This window comes from Manis pentadactyla, chromosome 10, assembly GCF_030020395.1.
Source record: "Manis pentadactyla isolate mManPen7 chromosome 10, mManPen7.hap1, whole genome shotgun sequence".
NCBI lineage: Eukaryota > Metazoa > Chordata > Mammalia > Pholidota > Manidae > Manis > Manis pentadactyla.
This window is the reverse complement of record NC_080028.1, coordinates 111,034,554-111,051,811: the sequence shown is the minus strand read 5'-3', so window position 1 is coordinate 111,051,811 and position 17,258 is coordinate 111,034,554. Positions and strand designations below refer to the sequence as shown.

The 17,258-nt window shown below is 35.0% G+C and overlaps 1 protein-coding gene across 6 annotated transcripts in view; it reads right to left on the bottom strand.

Annotated features, from left to right (window-relative positions):
- The window catches only part of NAV3 (neuron navigator 3), an 859,400-nt gene that overhangs the window by 17,830 nt on the left and 824,312 nt on the right, over positions 1 to 17,258 (bottom strand). For all 6 annotated transcript variants that reach the window (XM_057487521.1, XM_057487524.1, XM_057487525.1 and 3 more), the window contains 6 exons: positions 16,063 to 16,216; positions 14,634 to 14,808; positions 9,976 to 10,073; positions 7,616 to 7,711; positions 7,173 to 7,341; positions 5,788 to 6,023 (listed from right to left, as the gene is read on the bottom strand). In XM_057487521.1, the coding sequence (XP_057343504.1) occupies positions 5,788 to 6,023; positions 7,173 to 7,341; positions 7,616 to 7,711; positions 9,976 to 10,073; positions 14,634 to 14,808; positions 16,063 to 16,216 (928 nt within the window). The remainder of the gene's footprint in view (positions 1 to 5,787; positions 6,024 to 7,172; positions 7,342 to 7,615; positions 7,712 to 9,975; positions 10,074 to 14,633; positions 14,809 to 16,062; positions 16,217 to 17,258) is intronic.

Below are 17,258 nucleotides of genomic sequence, written 5' to 3'. Positions count from 1 at the left end.
CCAAGTGGCTTCAGCTGGCCACATACTCTTTACTAAATCCATCTCCAGCCTTCCGGGCCCGCTGTAGCAAATGTCACAAAGTGTAATTGTTTATGTGCACTGCTCTCAATCAAAATATTCCAGCCGGCAGCTTGAGGGAGATTTTGAAGAGTGGGAAGAGGGACAGAATGTAAAATGCAGAGGTACCAAAAACATGAAAAGATTTTTTTTTTCATTTGATGGCTAATTGTTTGATTTTTCTTTTGCCTTTGTCTCTTCACTGCTATCTACAGCATAGCGTACAACACATCAGCAGTTATGCACCTCCATCCTCCAGGGACAACGTTTATTATTTCATGCCTCATCACACTTTAGTAAGTCTATGCTGTTAGCAGCAATTCCACGTGCAATCTCAACTTGTCTTCTCCCTTACTGCCACCCCCTCCCCCCAAAAAAACCCACTATGGATTCTCTGACAATTTGGTAAGAATTGGATAAATTTTCTGGCAACTACCCTGTATCCAGCATTACTGAGAGCTTTTTCATATCTACAAACATAAAGAAACAATAAACATTTGTTAGTTGTATTTTGTGCTTTCTTGGTGCTGAATGCCTATGATTTGTCCATGGGGTTTTTTCCTATTAGTTTCCTAATGTCATTAGTTCTATTAAACACTCTTGGCAATGCTTTATTTTTCATTATGTTATAATAACAAAAATTAAACTGACCTAATAATGGCACAAGTGGTTTTACTCTGAAAACGTAGAAAATAAGAGTGCTGGAAATATCTGATCAAAAAAATTGTCAAGGACACATATAATATTATTGAAGAAGACCATCTCCAAGCATAAACATTTTGTTAAACTCAAATAAAAAGAACTTACATATAATGGTGGGTTTGGGGATAAGATAAATTAATAATAAATGTAAATTCACCTATTTTATTGTAGTGTGTCAAATTACACCCTAATGGAGCCCAGTCTATTTAATTCAAATAAGTGATCCCCAACTTTATCAAAATGCCTGGTTTCCTGTAATAAATCTATTTCTTTTTCCAACCACTTGTTTTTCTCATAAAAGAAGTAAGTTCTAGAGTTCTGTCACATCAACATTGAGGAAAACCAGAGAGTACACTGAGGATGACTAAGAGATGTCAATCCTTTCATCATTTTGACTGAAAAAAAAAAGAATTATGTTAAAAGGCTTTGAAATAAAGATACGAAGAGACCCAGAATTCACAGAATTAAACATGTAGGCTGGTGCAAACTATAATCTTCCTATCTCTGCTTAGAGTTAAATATTCTGCCTCAGGTCCCATGTCCCTCTTTAGTTGAAGTGACAACAGGTGGTTCCACCACAACTTGAATAGTGTTGAGTTCCAAGGAAATACTCAGAATTCAAATGTGTATTTATATTTTATATTTTTAATACTTAAGTATATATAATTTTATATATATTTAACTGTAAGAGATCACATTGTGCTTTGCATATATCATTGTTCTCCTTGAAAAGTACATATAAGAGTTTTGAGCAAAGGTGTGTGTGTGTATGTGTGTGGTGGGGATTGTATGTTTGTGAAGCAACCTTCACTGGGGGGCCAAGGGCTCTAATTAATAGCTGTGGGCGACCCTTACACTGTCATTTCCCCTTCCCTCCCTCCTTGTATCCCTTTCCCCTTCTTCTCAATCTGTCTCTCTCTCTCTCACCTACATCCACACACACACACACACAGTCATTCAGTCCTTACCACAACCCTACTGCTCTTCCCATTTTACAAATGGGAAGACTAAGGCACCAAGAAATTAGCAATGACTTAGATCCCACATTTGGTCAGTGGTAGGGACCTTGATGAACTAGTCCATGAACTCCACCTCCCCCAGTTTTATTAAAAAATAATTGACATACATCCCTGTATAAGTTTAAGGCATACCAGCATGATGGTTTGATTTACATATATTGTGAAATGATGATCACAATAGGTTCAGCTAACATCCATTTTCTAATATAGATACATTATAAAGAAGAGAAAGAAGGAGGAAAGGAAATTTTCTCCTTGTGATGAGAATTCTTACAATTTAATTTCTTAACAACTTCCCTGTACATCATATATCGGTGTTGTCACCATGCAGTACACTGCATCCCTAGCAGTTACTTTTCTTATAACTGGAAGTTGTACCTTTTGACAATTTACCTCCAATTCTGCCTCCCTTCACCCTCCGTCATTGACAACCACAAGTCTAATGTATTTTTCTATGAGCTTTTTTTTTGTTTCACACATTAGTGATATAAAGTATTTATTTTTCTTTGTCTGACTTCTTTCACTTAGCTTAATGCCTTCAAGTTCTACTCATGTCACAAATGGTAGGATTTTGTCATTTTCTTATGGCTGAATAATAATCTACTGTTTATATACCACAGCTTCTTTACCCATTCATCCACTAATACACACAGGTTGTTTCCCACATTTTAGTTATTGTAAATAAGACGCTATGAACATGGGGGCATAGATATCTTTTCAAATTAGTGTTTTCATTTCCTTTGGTTATATTCCTAGAAGGGTAATTGCTGGATCACATAATAGTTCTATTTTTAATTTTCTGAGGATCTTCCATACGTTTTCCATAGTAGTTGTACCCATTTACAATTCCAACAGTGCACAAGGGCTCCCTCTTCTCTACACACATGTCAGCATTTGTTATCTCTTGTCTTTTTGATGATGGCCATTCTAAAAGGTATGAGGTGGTATCTCATTGTGGTTTTAATTTGCATTTCCTTGATGACTAGTGATGTTGAACATTTTTTCATGTACATATTGGCCTTCCTTATAGCTTCTTTGGAGAAATGTCTTTGGGTTTTGCCCATTTTCTCATTGGGTTATCTATCTATCTATCTATCTATCTATCTATCTATCTATCTATCTATTTATTTGTTGCTATTAGGTTGTATGAATTCTTTATGTATTTTGTTTATTAACCCCTTACCAGATACATAGTTTGCAAATATTTTTTTCCCTTTTCATAGGCCGTCTTTTCACTTTGTTGATGGTTTCTTTTGCTGTGTAGCTTTTTAGTTTGATGTTGTCCCTTGTTTTTTTTTTTTTGATTTTGTGCTTTAGGTGCTATGTCCCAAAAATCATTACCAAGACCCATGTGAAGGAATTTTGTTCCTGTTTTCTTCTAGTTCATTGTTTCAGATACAACATTTAAGTCTTTAAGCATTTTGAGTTATTTTTTCTTTTGTGAGTGGTATAAGATATGGGTCCAGTTTCATTCTTTCACAAGTGAATATCCAATGAACTCAGTACTATTTATTGAAGGGACTGTCTTTTCTCCATTGAGTATTTTTGGTTCCCTTCTCAAATATTAGTTGATTACATTGGCTTAGGTTTATTTCTGGGCTCCCGATTCTTTTCCATTGGTCTTTGTGTCTGTTTTATGTCAGTACTGCAGTGTTTTAAAGACAATAGCTGTATAGTATTTCTTGAAATCAGCAAGTGTGATGCCTCTTGATTTGTTCACCTTTCTCAGGATTTCATTGGCTATTTGGATCTTTTCCAGTGTATTTAAACTTAGGAGAGTTTTTCTTGCTACTTCTGTAAGAATGCCACTGGAATCTTGATAGGGGTTGCATTGAATCTGTAGATGGCCTTTAATAGAACTGACATTTTAACAATATTAATTCTTCTAATCCATGAACACAGGATACCTCCCCATTTATTTATAATTTATTTCAACAATGTTGTAGTTTTCAGAGCAGAGATCTGTCACCTCCTTAGTTAAATTTAATTCCTAAGTATTTTATTGTTTTTGGTGCTATTGTACATGCAATAATTTCTTAATTCCTGTTTTTAGAAAATTCATTGTTAATGTATAGAAATGCTGCTTTTTTGTATATTAAATTTGTATCTTGCAACTTCACTGAAGTAATTGATTAGATCTAATAGTTTTGTTTGAAGTGTTTAGGATTTTCTATATATCAAATCATGCTATCTGATAACAGAGATGATTTTTCTCTTTCCTTTCCAATTCTGATACTTTTTCTTTCATTTCCTTAGTTGTTCTAGATAGGATTTCCAGTATTATCTTAAATAGGTGCATGAGAGTGGGCTTCCTTGTCTTGTTCTAACCTTGTTTCAGTCTTTCATAATTGAGCATGTTAGCTATAGGCTTAATATATATATAGGCCCTTATTATGTTGAAAAATTTCCTTCTGTGCCTAATTTCTTAAGAATGTTTATCATGAATGGATGTTGAATTTTGTCAAGTGCTTCTTTCTGCATCTATTGAGATGATCATATGATTCCTTTCATTTATTCTGTTCATGTGTTGTACCACACTGATTCATTTGTGTATGTTGAACCATCCTTGTATCCCAGCAATAAATTCCATTTGATTGTGGTGAATTACCCTTTTAATGTGATACTGAATTTGACTTGCTAATTATTTTATTGAGAATTTTTGCAAGTATGTTCATCAGGGATATTGTTCTGTAGTTTTTGTTTCTAGTAATGTTGTTTTCTGGTTTCAGAATCAGGATAATGATGGCCCTGTAAAATCAGTCCGGGAGTGTTCCCTCCTCTTTAATTTTTTTTGAAAGACTCTGAGAAAGATTGGTGTTAATTCTTCTTTAAATGTTTGGTAAAATTCACCAGTGAAGCCATCCAGTTCTTGACATTTCTTCATTGGGAGATTTTTTTAAAAAATTGATTTGACCTCCTTCCTAGTAATTGGTTTGTTCAGATTTCTATTTCTTCCTGATTTGGTCTTGGTGAGTTGAATGTTTTTAAGAGTTTTTCCATTTCTTTTGGTTGTCCAGTTTGTTGATTATAGTTGCTTATACCATTAAGAACTTTTTGTTCACTTATTTCAAGAATTCAGTGAGTTTGGGTTACTTTTGAGAGTCATGTTTATTACTGAAAACTTGCAGTCCTGAGGTTTCTGAGAGACTGGGTCACATTATATCATCTACAGAGGATATCTTTATAAAACTAAAATGACCCAGTATTCCCTGGATTCCGTCAAGATAGTGCTTATAACAGTTTCTTAAGAGAACACTATGTTGAATTGATTAAGAGCGTAATAAATAGTTATAGGAAAAAATAGTCTCTCATTAGGAGTGTCAGGCATCAATTGTTTCCTTTTTGGGATTCTGTATTTTACTCAGAATATATGAAAGCACTGGCTAGGTTTTATAGCCCTTTGTGTCTATTTAATAGTTAAGCATGTTCAGGCTGATTATTATGATACACTGGAACTTAGCTGATGGTGAAATGGAATAGTGTTCAATCTCCTAAGGTTCTTAAGAAGAAATCCTCTAGAAATATGATGGAAGTAAATTGCTACTCCCAGAATTTCTACCTGAAATATTTGAATTATACCCAAATCCCACTGCTATAACAATGCAGTTAATTCCTATTTATTAACTGAGACCAATTATTGACTTTTCATAAAGCTCTGATTCCTCTACGAAGAGCTGATCTTCCCTCCTACTCCTATAGCACTCTGCATAGGTCTAGCTTTCTACTTTAACAATTCCTAAATGGATATCTATGAGAAATAAGATAATAGGAACTGTCATCTTCTGTTCATTCCCAATGCTTGTGAAGTAATTGATAATTGAATCTTATTGAATAGCAGTCTTGTTTAAATTCATGTAACAGGGTTTAGTCATCTACCAGAGTCTAGGTATAATCAGAGAGATGGATATGTTTCCATGTCAATATGAAAATTTCACACAATCTTAAAGCTTAATTGCTTAAGACACTTATGGAGAAATGGTAGTCGTTCTCTTAGGAATCTGCAACTTACCTTACTTGACTTGTGGTCCACATTGAAAGTGGCAATTGCACCCTCTGTTTTTTTCCTCCCAGATTTGGTTATTACATATTCAGCAAGTTTGTTTGCTAAATAGGTCTTTCCAGTACCACTAGGTCCTGAGAGTATAATTCTGTGATGCTCCATCAACAAGTTAAAGTACCTTTGGGTAATTGGTTTAGGAATTAGCGTATCAAAAACAAAACTGTCCAAACTGTTTTCTTCTACCCCTGAATGAAGAAACAAAGGGAACAGCATGCCTTATTATTCTACATAAGCTGGAATTTAAAGTATATTATAAAATGACAACAGTTAGTCATAGGAATTCAATCCTTGCAAAAATACTTCCCTGATATTTCTACCCCACAAACATGTGTTGCCATTTTAAGACAGAAAACATCAGTAATAAGGCAGCGGGAACATCCAAATGAAAGCAATCCATTTCCTTTTGTTCAGGTTTCCCTCCACTGTCTACGTCATGCTTCCCACTTATGTTTCCAGAGAGAAATGGAAGCATTACTATAAGTTATACCATAAAATCTTCCCTTTGAAGATGGTAGCTTTGTTAAGAATTAATGTAAAGATTACAAAATATAGATTTGTGTATGTTTCCATTTTTATTCCTCTTTCCTCTTTTTTTATTTGTCTTTCTTCACATATCCCAGCTGTACATCCACTTAAGCTTTTGAAGAATACAAATTGTGATATTTAGCAAGGAATTAAGGAGTGCAACAGTACCTCTCTTTACTAACCCCAATTAGCGAAATCATAAAATCAAATATTGACAGATTCCTCTCTTTATCAATAGTTTATATAGATGTGTTCAGATTCTTTAACATATATGAACAAGGAATTCTGGAGACAAGTATACTTTAGATATTTCATTTGCCTATAATTAATCATATCATTCAAAGCAAAGAGCATTTCTTATCCATGATTGTTAACTTCTATTCTCTATCACCAGTGAATATTTATTGGGCCCACATATTGTAAAGTCAAAGATACAATGAATATATTATTTTGTAATATACAATACACTTTTTGAATCCCTCCTAAATGAAAGATAATAATGTAGAATTGCTAGACATTTAAAATTCCCTAAATCATGTTCCTTTTTTGTGAGTCTTGGAGAAACTTCAAAATTACATTTCAAGTTTTACGTCCCAGAACTCAAAGAATTCCACTTACTTGTATTTCAGTGTTTTTAGAAGGATTTTAGTGTTTTAAAAATAAATATGGCTTATTTTATATCAAAACATTCAAAGTAGTTAACATAGTTTCTGAATATGACAATTTGAAGGAAAACTGTAAAAAAAAAAAAGAGAAAGAAAAGAAATATTGCTAAGAAAATACAAGTGTCCTTTCTTTTAAATTTTTACCTTTCAGGTTCACAGTGATGATGTTATTATCTCCAACAAGGTATCCACAAGGCAGCAGTTCAGGTACTTCTAGGCTGTGGGATCTAATTAAATCCCCTATACAGTAGCTAACAATACAGTCAGAGCTCAGACCAAGGCTAGTGGACGCATCAATTCGGAATACATATTCCTAAAATGATACACATAAAAAGGAAAGTCAAAACAGAGGTTCAGCTCATCTACCACAAATACAAAATTCATGGGGATATGAAGCTAGCTGTCAAGAATTTTGGAATGGGTAATATAAGAATGACTGTCATCAAACAGCGCAAAGAGAGAAAGCTTTCCATAGTATTTGAAATGGAGAAGACAAAAACAGACATGTTTATGCTATTAAAGTGAAGGGAAGCATCTAAAATGAAACACATTTAAAAATCAGTATCAGGATAACTTGCACAACTTACCTTAAAGAGACGTCTAATTACACCATCTAAGACATCCCACTTGGTTTTTCCACTAACACCAATGGATCCTATCAAATATGCCTGAGATTTCTGATCCTAAATAAAAACAAAATAAAACAAGATGAAATCCTCCTATGTGTCTTGTTACTACATTTTCTGCTAAAATGTACTCACGTAGAAGTGATTAAGGCTAAACTATTTATTAAGCCTATGGGTTTTACAGGAATAAACACACACAGTGGACTATGTAAAACAAAACATGCCCCAACAAACTAACCAACCAACCAACCAAATAAACAGTAATATCAACAGAAATGCCAGTGAAAACACAAGAGATTAGATGAAGTGGAGCAGGGGAGAAAGGGCTAGGAGGGAATAGTCTGCCATTTTAATGCAGGGGGGCATTCACATGGAGTAGAGTCCTAAGAACTTCATTTTACTATTTTTATGATCTGAGCATTATTGCCCCAAATTCAGTTTTTTCACTTATTTATTTAAACTATCTCTAAAATCCAATCCAGCTTTAAAGAACAAGTTATCCATGGTAGTATGGTATTCACTTATTTACAAAACAGGTTCCATTTTGAGTTTATCAGAAAATTCACTACTTAAAAGAACTTGCCAGGGAATCCTATATGGGACTCATTTTATCCAGCAAAGAATCCTCTGGCAAAACAAATAATTACAATCCTGGTTCTAGTCACCAACTGCATGGTGTTTAAGAGGTGGTAGAATAATAACTGAGTCAGGTATCAAAAGATTTGGATTATACAACACACAATGTCTACTTCCTAATTAAAAAATGTGACCCCTGGTAAGTCACTTAACTGTCTTAGAGCCTCAATTTCTTTATCTGTAATATTTAACTCTATAAGAATAAATGATAATCACCATCATTTAGATATAATCTGATTAGAAGCCATTACCTTTTTCAGAAAAAGTTGAGGAATTCATAGCAAAACCATTGTGATTTTTTTTTTTTTGCTACTGTTGTGGACTGAATGCTTGTATCTTTCCAAAATCCACAGATTAAAACCACAACCCTCAATATGATGGCATTTGGAAATGGGGCCTTTAGGAGGTAATTAGAGTTGGATTAAGTTATAAGAGTGGGACTCTCATGATGGGATTAGTGGCTTTATAAGTAGGAGAGGAAAGAGAGAGGAATCTCTCTTTCCCCAGATACACATACCCAGGAAAGGCCACGTGAGGACAGAGCAGGAAGGCAGTTACCTACAACCCAAGGAGAGAGCCCTCACCAGGAACCAATCAACTGTCACATTGATCTGAGACTTCATAACTGTGAGAAAGTAAGTTTCTGTTGTTTCAGTTACCCAATCTATTGTATTTTGTAATGGCAGCCCAAGAAGACGAAGACAACTGCTTTCAATGTTCAAAAACACCTTTTAGAATTATTTTTAAAAAGAACACTTGTTTTCCAGTGTATTGTTTGTAACTCAATCAAAACGGACACTCACACAATGCTGCCTAAGCAGCTGCTTTTAAATTAGAGATAGTTTTAAGCTTTCCTGAGACTATTATAATCTTTCTCATAAAGACCCACTTGGAAAATCAGGCACAAATCTGCAACTCAAGCTGAAAGCTTATGGCGTTGGATTTCTTGGAATATTACTTGCTCAGTTTAAAAATTCACAATTGCTATCTCACTCTTCTAACAAATTCTCCAAATATTTAAAAAGTCTAAAGGATTTTTTTGACAAAAATCTCTGGATACTCAGATTTATATTCTTGCTCACTCAACTATAAATTCAGTTTGAAATAATATTTTCAGTTAAAAGAAAGGGCCAGAGTCAGAATGGCATTGCTAATTTGAAGGCAGCATTTGATTCCAGAAAAATTAAAGTACTTGCCTTGGCTAAGACTTTAAAACGATACACACAGGTAGCCTCAATGGAACTTGTTGTACTGAGCTCAGTAGCATATGTCTTTTCATTGTCTAGAATATTCAAATTACACCCTCTCTTTGTTCAAAGACTGAATTGTCAAGTCTAGCAACATGTTACTACACATCATATCCCCTGTATTCTACACGTGACACTCAAAGAATATGTTAGATGAGATGTTTATGTCAAAGAAAAAAAATGTCTTTTTTAAATTAAGTTTAAGAAATGAGGGTGGCTGGTAATGATATTATTTTCAGTGGATGAACATGTTCTACTGACACATATTTCTACCTATATGATGTCGTTTCATTTAAGTCCCTACTATTGAACATATTATGCAAATGCCAAGACAAACAATGCCGATAGGATATTAGGACAAATATTCAAATATAAAATTCATCTGATTCATGGCTATTCTTATCCTTAGTAATAAAGAATTTAAGGTTAAAGAAATACCTTTGCACGACCGTAGCCCTTGCTTATGGACACTATGATCTTCACACTGCGGCCATCTTTATGTCCAGCTGTGTCACCGGCATCATCTAGCAAAATATCTACCAAATTTTCAAAGACACACACAATAGAGTCACATTAGCTAGACTTTGTGTACTGAATTTTTTTCTCCCTCATGGTGTTGTATCTTTCAATGGGAATATTTAGCCTTCTTTCTTCCCATTCTAGCCTAACAAGTTTGAAAAATCTCATTTTTCCAAAGATAAATTACTGGGGTTGGGTTAAAGTTTCAATCTAAGAACTTATTTCTGCTTCCAGAGACCTTCACCCAAGTGTTGGGTCATTGCCTCAAGATGAGGAAATAAGGGGTTTATTCTTCTATTATGCAAGGTCTGAATAACACTTGAGTAATAGTCAGCTACAGTTCTAACTATGACAAACTGAAAAGCAATCTCATTTTTCTATGCAACCTAAAATATCCAGGCTTAACACCCAGGTAATTTATGAATGCAAAGGTGCTGAGATTGACTGTCTACTGAAATTATTTTCAAGCATTTGGCACATATCATGCTATATTACTGCTTACCTTATATCTATAACTAAGTACTGTTACTAAATTTCACCCATGGCATACTTCCCTACAGAAATATTTTAATTATTACTTTCCTGGACCCTTTAGGCTTAGAGTTTCAAAACCAAAATAGCATTTCTAGAAATCAGTTAAGACTTACAGAAGCATGATAAAGCTAGTTAACCTTTAAAACACCACTCTTTAAATGTGATTAAAGATTATTTTTCAAAATATATTATGAGATTCATGCCCAGTTTTGATCTTTATTAGGCAAACTATACCAAATTCATACTTTCATTTGACAATGATACTATTATAGAGCCAGTTTAATCTGAAGATAGTGTTTTGTGGACTAAGGACACTCAGTTACGTGCTGAAGAGCACATTTAGCACATTTACCTGATAACAAGAGGACCCAACTGCTCTGACTGTAAATTTATAGAGACAGGGGCTGTGACAGTACCATTATAGAAACAATAATTTAATCAAATGGCTTCTGAAAATGGAATGATTCTATTATCTTGATAATTAGGAATATGCAATTCTGCAAAGGAAGGAGTAAAAAAATGCCTTAAGACCATAACAATACAAAAAACAACATTCAGACTTTGAGGAATATGAAGATTTTTTACTAGAATATTTTAAATTGTCAAAGACAATCTCCCTTACTGGGATTTAATTATTTTACCAGATTAACATCCTCACAGTGTCTCACCTTTTGCCTATCCCAGTCAAAGATAAAACTCTTCCTTAAGTGTCTTTTTAATTCTCTTCCTCTTTTTCTCAGAAGTTTAAAGTGGCTTGCTGATGGTTGTTCACATCTAAATTTCTTGTAGTTCATGACCAAATTACCTTTTAGTACTTTGTTCAATTATTCATGAATGTTCATAAATATTCAGCAGTATTTATTAAGCATAAAAGATACCAGGAACTGTGTTGAGCTTTAGGAGTAAAAACCGAGATGAGAAGAAAAGTGAATTCCCTGCTCCTTTGGAATATGCAATCTCAACAAAGTAATTTCAGAATGTGTTAGATGCAAGAAATAAAGGGCACAGGGCACTGAAACGGAGGAAATGCAGGGACCCTGCTCTATACAGGTCATCCCAGAAGGCTTCCTTGTGGAGGTGGTATTTAGAGATTAAGAGCAGGAGGCTGATAAGTGCTATGCAAGCAAATGAAGACCCAGGAAAAGAGACTGGTCAACAAGAACAAATGCAAAAGGCTTGATGAAAGACCTAGGTGTGTTCAAGGAACAGATACGGTGGCAGGAGCGTGGAGAACAAGGGGAGAAAGTGGAGCAGCATACAGCGAGGTTGAAGTTGGTACTGGCCGATCATGTAGAGCCTAGGCGTCCATTGCAAGGAGTTTAATCTGATTTCTGATCCTCTTATCTGCTCAAGTTTGCCTTAGAATATGTTACTCATTTCATGGCATGTTTACTCTCAAAAACTGTACTTAAAGTATCTCGTGACAGCAGTGGGGTGGATATTTACCAATAAGTGAATGAATGACTATTCTTGGTTTTTGCATATGTGGCTACTTATAGGAAATTAATATAATAGTTAAAAGTTCAGGAGCTGTACTCATCCAGACCTGGGTTTAAATATTAGCGATGCCATTCACTAGTTGCACGATCTTGAAACAATTATTGTAGTCACTTTGCTAAGTCTTGGTTTCCTCATTTGTAAAAAGAGATTCATACGGCATCTGCTCCATAGAGTTGCTGAGAGCCTCAGGAGAACTAGGCATTCATCCTCAGTGTTCTAGTAGGATCAGCTGTTCTAACCGTTCATTATTCCTTTTCTCTGCGTGTTCTGCTCCTATTACCAGTGGGACACCTGCATTACGACTCACTCTGGGTCTCTGTTTCCAGTACATTCACAGGAAACTCCAAGGAAAAAAGGAAAAACAGCCAGTGTGAGGTAAGGGTTCTTTGTGGTTTTATTAAGGAAATTAAGTTATGGTCCTACGCCTACATTTTAAGGGACAGTAATAAGATTTGCCATTCTGGTTATATTCATGTGAAATTCTGACAGAAAAACTGAAGGCTTTTCAAACTTCTGTCTTTAGTGGATGTATGGGACATGATGTTTTAGGAACTGGACATTTGTCAATTATCCTCTCTTGCTTACTTCTTTCCCCTTTTAAGAAATAATCAGGAAACCTATAAGTTATCCTTCAAAAAGCCCCAGCACAAAGGCACTTTTGATTACTAATTTTGAACCCACTAAACAGAGTGAAAGCAATAAAAGCAGTATCCTAGTCATGTTTATTTTTTTTGTTAGTTTGGACACAAGCATCACTATTGAAAAAATAATTAAGGAAATAAAGTAATAGACAACTAAAAATAAATGATGAGATGAGTCATTAAAAAGTACATTTTTGAAAAAAAAAATCACCCCCTCTCTTCCCCCTAGTTGCCTAAATTCTGAATAATGGCCATCAGTATGTTCAGGCCAATGAACACAGAAATGGTAAATTTGATTTCTTTGATTTTATGTTTATCTTTATGAGTTCTAGTCTTTCCTAGATACGAATTTTAGTTTCATCTTTATTTGGCTGTTGTTTCTAAACCACCTTCAGTACCAACCTTGCCTCCTTCAAACCTTATCATATTTTCGTAAGATAAAACAAAATCATATAACAAGCAGTAAAATCCTGCTACTAAGCCATCCTGCAAGATGCCCCAGGCCTTGTCCTTCCTCAGGCGTCATGCCCAGGATGGTCAGGCCCCCCTTAGGGGCTGGCACCACACTGCATTACCAGGTTCATCGCCGACAAGCCAAGATACAGGTTATCGCTTATGAGTCTCAGACTTCATACATTTAAATAATTTTTTTTTCTTACAGCATCTTTTGAAGAGTGGAGATGGTACACCTTAGACAATTTACACATTCAAGTTTTTACCATATTTTCATAGTTTTATTTTACCTAATAATTCATAAGTTTTTTTTAATGATGATCTCTCTGTTTTTTCTTAGCTACTAATACTTGTTTCACTTGATGCTTATTCTCAGAATTCATTTCCCTCCCCAAAACCTGTTAAATGTTATAAACATTATTTTACCGAGTTTCAGGGAGTTCCTACTTGTCTTTTATAAGAAGAAAGCAAGTATACATTTGGTCCATTCCTTTCACATTATGAAAGACAGATATAATAGTAGACTATAATTTTTGACTTTTTAGAATAGATGTAATTTATTAAAATCTCATCAATATTAGCATGCTGTGTCTCTTTCTCTTCTTCATTTTCATCTTCATCATCATATTTTAGCATAGCTTGAGGCAAGCTGTGAAGTTTCGTAGTTTTATAACAGAATCTAGTTACCAGTAACATGTGTATTATTGGTTTCCTAGCGTCATCTGGTGGCTATGCCTTGTAATTACCACAGATCCTTCTGTAAATCTTCCCTTAACTAAATCTTATATACCCAAAATGATTCAAAACCGTGGGAGCAGCTATACTTACAATTGAACACTAATCAGATATTAAGACAACATTATGTCATATGATTCTATTCGCAATTGAATAAAACTGTACCCCTATTCCATCATTAGTATACCACTGAATATAATAACAGTCAAGTGTGTTCATTTTGTTTGTTAAAAATTTAATAGAACTGCAGACTGGGTGATGCAGGGGCAGTATGTACTCTCTGGTCTCTGGGAAACATGCAGGACCACTGAGTCACATTTAGGGATGGGTCCTGATGCACGTGTAAATGGGACCGTACATTTGAAACACTATAAAATTGCATGAGTACTAGTGGTCATCACTGAGAATATTACTTCTTCATCCAATTTGTCATCATGGAGGAAGTACTTCTCAAGCACAAGTAATTTTTTAAAAAGTTACAAAAACCGTATCTCTAAGTCTGTCACTCTTTCTCAGAAAATGTTCTTTTAGTAACATTTAGAATACATTTGTAAGAGAAGAAGAGGGCTATTCCTGAGAATTAGAGTGTTAGCATTGTGAAGAGAATATGGGTGAAAGCAGTGGTGGCTAAGATTCTCCAGACTCGAGGGCCGCCTGCGTCCCCTGAGTAGGTTATAGGCATGCTCGGGTTCACAGGCAGGTGTGCCAAATTACCTGAGGTAACAGACTCTGTGATGTTCAGATTGTTGAGAGACAGTCCCGAAGACTGCTGGGAGGATGAAGAAGAAGTGCTGCCTGAGGACTCTGATGGTGGCCGAGCTGGCTTAGCTGTGTTACCAGTCTCTGCCTTCAAACGGTCATTTTCAGCCTTCAGTATTTCAATTTCATTCTGTCAGGAAGATGGAAAACATGAAAAAAAAATCCATGTTTGGATTGTTTGAGTGAGAAAAATGGTACCAACTTTTTTATCCAGAGTTCATTATTTTGTTTATTAAACAAAGCATGTAGTGATGTATGAAACAAACAATATAAATTATGAGAACAGGATTTCTTTCCAAAGAAGGAAAATTAACCTTTTCTGTATACATACATATTTTCAGTCACACTCAGAGATCATGCCAGACACTGTCCGAGGGTTAGGTTTCTCTCACATACATATTTTCATATATTCACAAATACAGGCACAATCAACATAGGAATTTTTTATACTTATTTTTAGATATATGGTTGAGAAGTTTTCCAGAACTTGTTCTCATTTGAAATAAGTGTAATATAATTGAAGAGTTCTTAACATTACTCATTTTTAAAGTACTGTTAAAGTCTCAAAGGCAAATAATGCCATATTTAATTCATGGAGAGTTTAAAACCAGAGTAAAACAAAAACAATACAAATAAGGTGGTTTAAAATTACCTCAGAATCCTAGCTAACATCTGACAAAGTTTTCGTTCCTTCAAAAATGGGGCACTAAGCTCAGAAAACAACAAAAGCCTTTTGATGAATATACATGGTGCCAGATGAATCTGCTCAGCAACGAGCTTTTCTTACTTCCGTCATCTGTGGTAGGTAGCAAGGGATTGCTGGTTTACCATAATAAAATGAAAACTTAGTCTGAGCACAGACTGGTTCTGAATTTAGCCTTCAGATGCTTCCCCAAAATACAAAAAAATTTACTTTTACAGATGGCATTCTATATCACTTGCACTTTCATATTTAGAAAGCTTGTGTTAAATTTCTGTAGTTTCCTCATTACTTTTGTTTTTCAGTAGAAAATAGGTAAAGGAAATTCAAAGTCAGATTGCAAAAGAACAGGAAAAAAGCCAACATGAAGGTAAATCATGGAAAAGGGAAACAGACAGGATTGTAGCAGCTTCTCTAAAAACAGCTCTCAAGGGAATCCTATCCCTCGGACAAGCGTCTGGCATGGTCTCTGAGTGTGACTGACCCGTTTGCACTCCCACTTCCAACCCTGGATTTGACAAAATTCTCCATCTGGTATTAAGAATGAGTTGCAAAGACTGAATAAACAGAGTACATTTCCACAGTGGGTTTCAAGGTGAAATTTGTTTTTATCATAACAAAGAAGAAAATAGGCAGCATTTCTAATCTCTCCTGTTTGCTTTTTGAAGGTGCTTTGGCACTGACCTGCATCCGGTTCATGGCTTCCCGGATCTGGTCAAGATGGTGAGCAGAACTGAGGGCCTCCAGCCGAATATCCGTTAATTTTAATTCCTTTTCTCTGAGCTCGCTCTTCAGCTGCAGAATTATCTCTGCCTCAGCCTCCGTACATTCACAGATTCTGAAGAAGGAAACAAACACAAAATCAGTGGTCGGGGAGGCCCGAGGATCAGCAATGTTTCTTTTAAAGGCTGCACTGCAACTGCAGTATTATCCAGCAGGTGCAGAAGTTATTTGCTGTTGGCAAAACCTTAGAGAAAAGGAGAAAGAATTTTACAAATAATAATACATTCATAAGTTCAAACTGAAAATAGCTACTCTTCCTTTAAATCTTTTCTTCCTATTTTCTGAAGTTCAAAAATAATCTCCTATTACAGAATAAAAAATGATCCTCAAAATTCACTTGTTGCTTATATTCACGGGGTTGAAGGGTAATAGTATCACTACTTCTCATTCTGCTATTTTGTGAGGGATTTAAATCTCTATTTGCAACAGAGGAAATACTCTTTTTTTAAAAGTAAAGTTATGATGTCCTTTAAATGCTGATTTTTTTCTTTTGTAAAACTGTGTAAAGAATAACATTTGCCACAACACTGTCTTTAAGTTACCATGAAAAGTCAATATAAACATTGTAGGAAATAAATCAGAGAGATTAGTTTTGGACATTTAAATAATGGATGAGAGTTGTATAATCCTCCTGGTAGGCTCAGCTGAGTCAGGAGATCAAAGCTAATGAAGCTAAATGACAGTTTCCAACTCATACAAGCAGGCTAGTTGAGGGCTGTGTGAAGGTCATATGGATTATATCCTTATTTTTTTTTTGTTGTTTTGTGGATAGGCTTGTAAGAAACTTATCAAAATAATTTCTTTTACTCTACCTAATATCTTTTCCATTTAAAATGTGAGGACTAGGTTGTTGGTCACAAAATGATAGTGCTTCGTTCTTCCTTCCTGTATAAGTCGTGAAATGATATAGGATGTACAAGTGTCTCAAATGGTCCTATTAGTGTCCATTTGACAGTTCTAAGCTCGTTGTCGGGGGCATGCAAAGGAATGACTGCATCAGAGTACATGTTTCTACATTCTAGAAATTTTATTTTCTCTTGAACATCAAATAGTGAGCTACCATCAAACGCTATGCTAGGTTACCTAATAGAATTAGA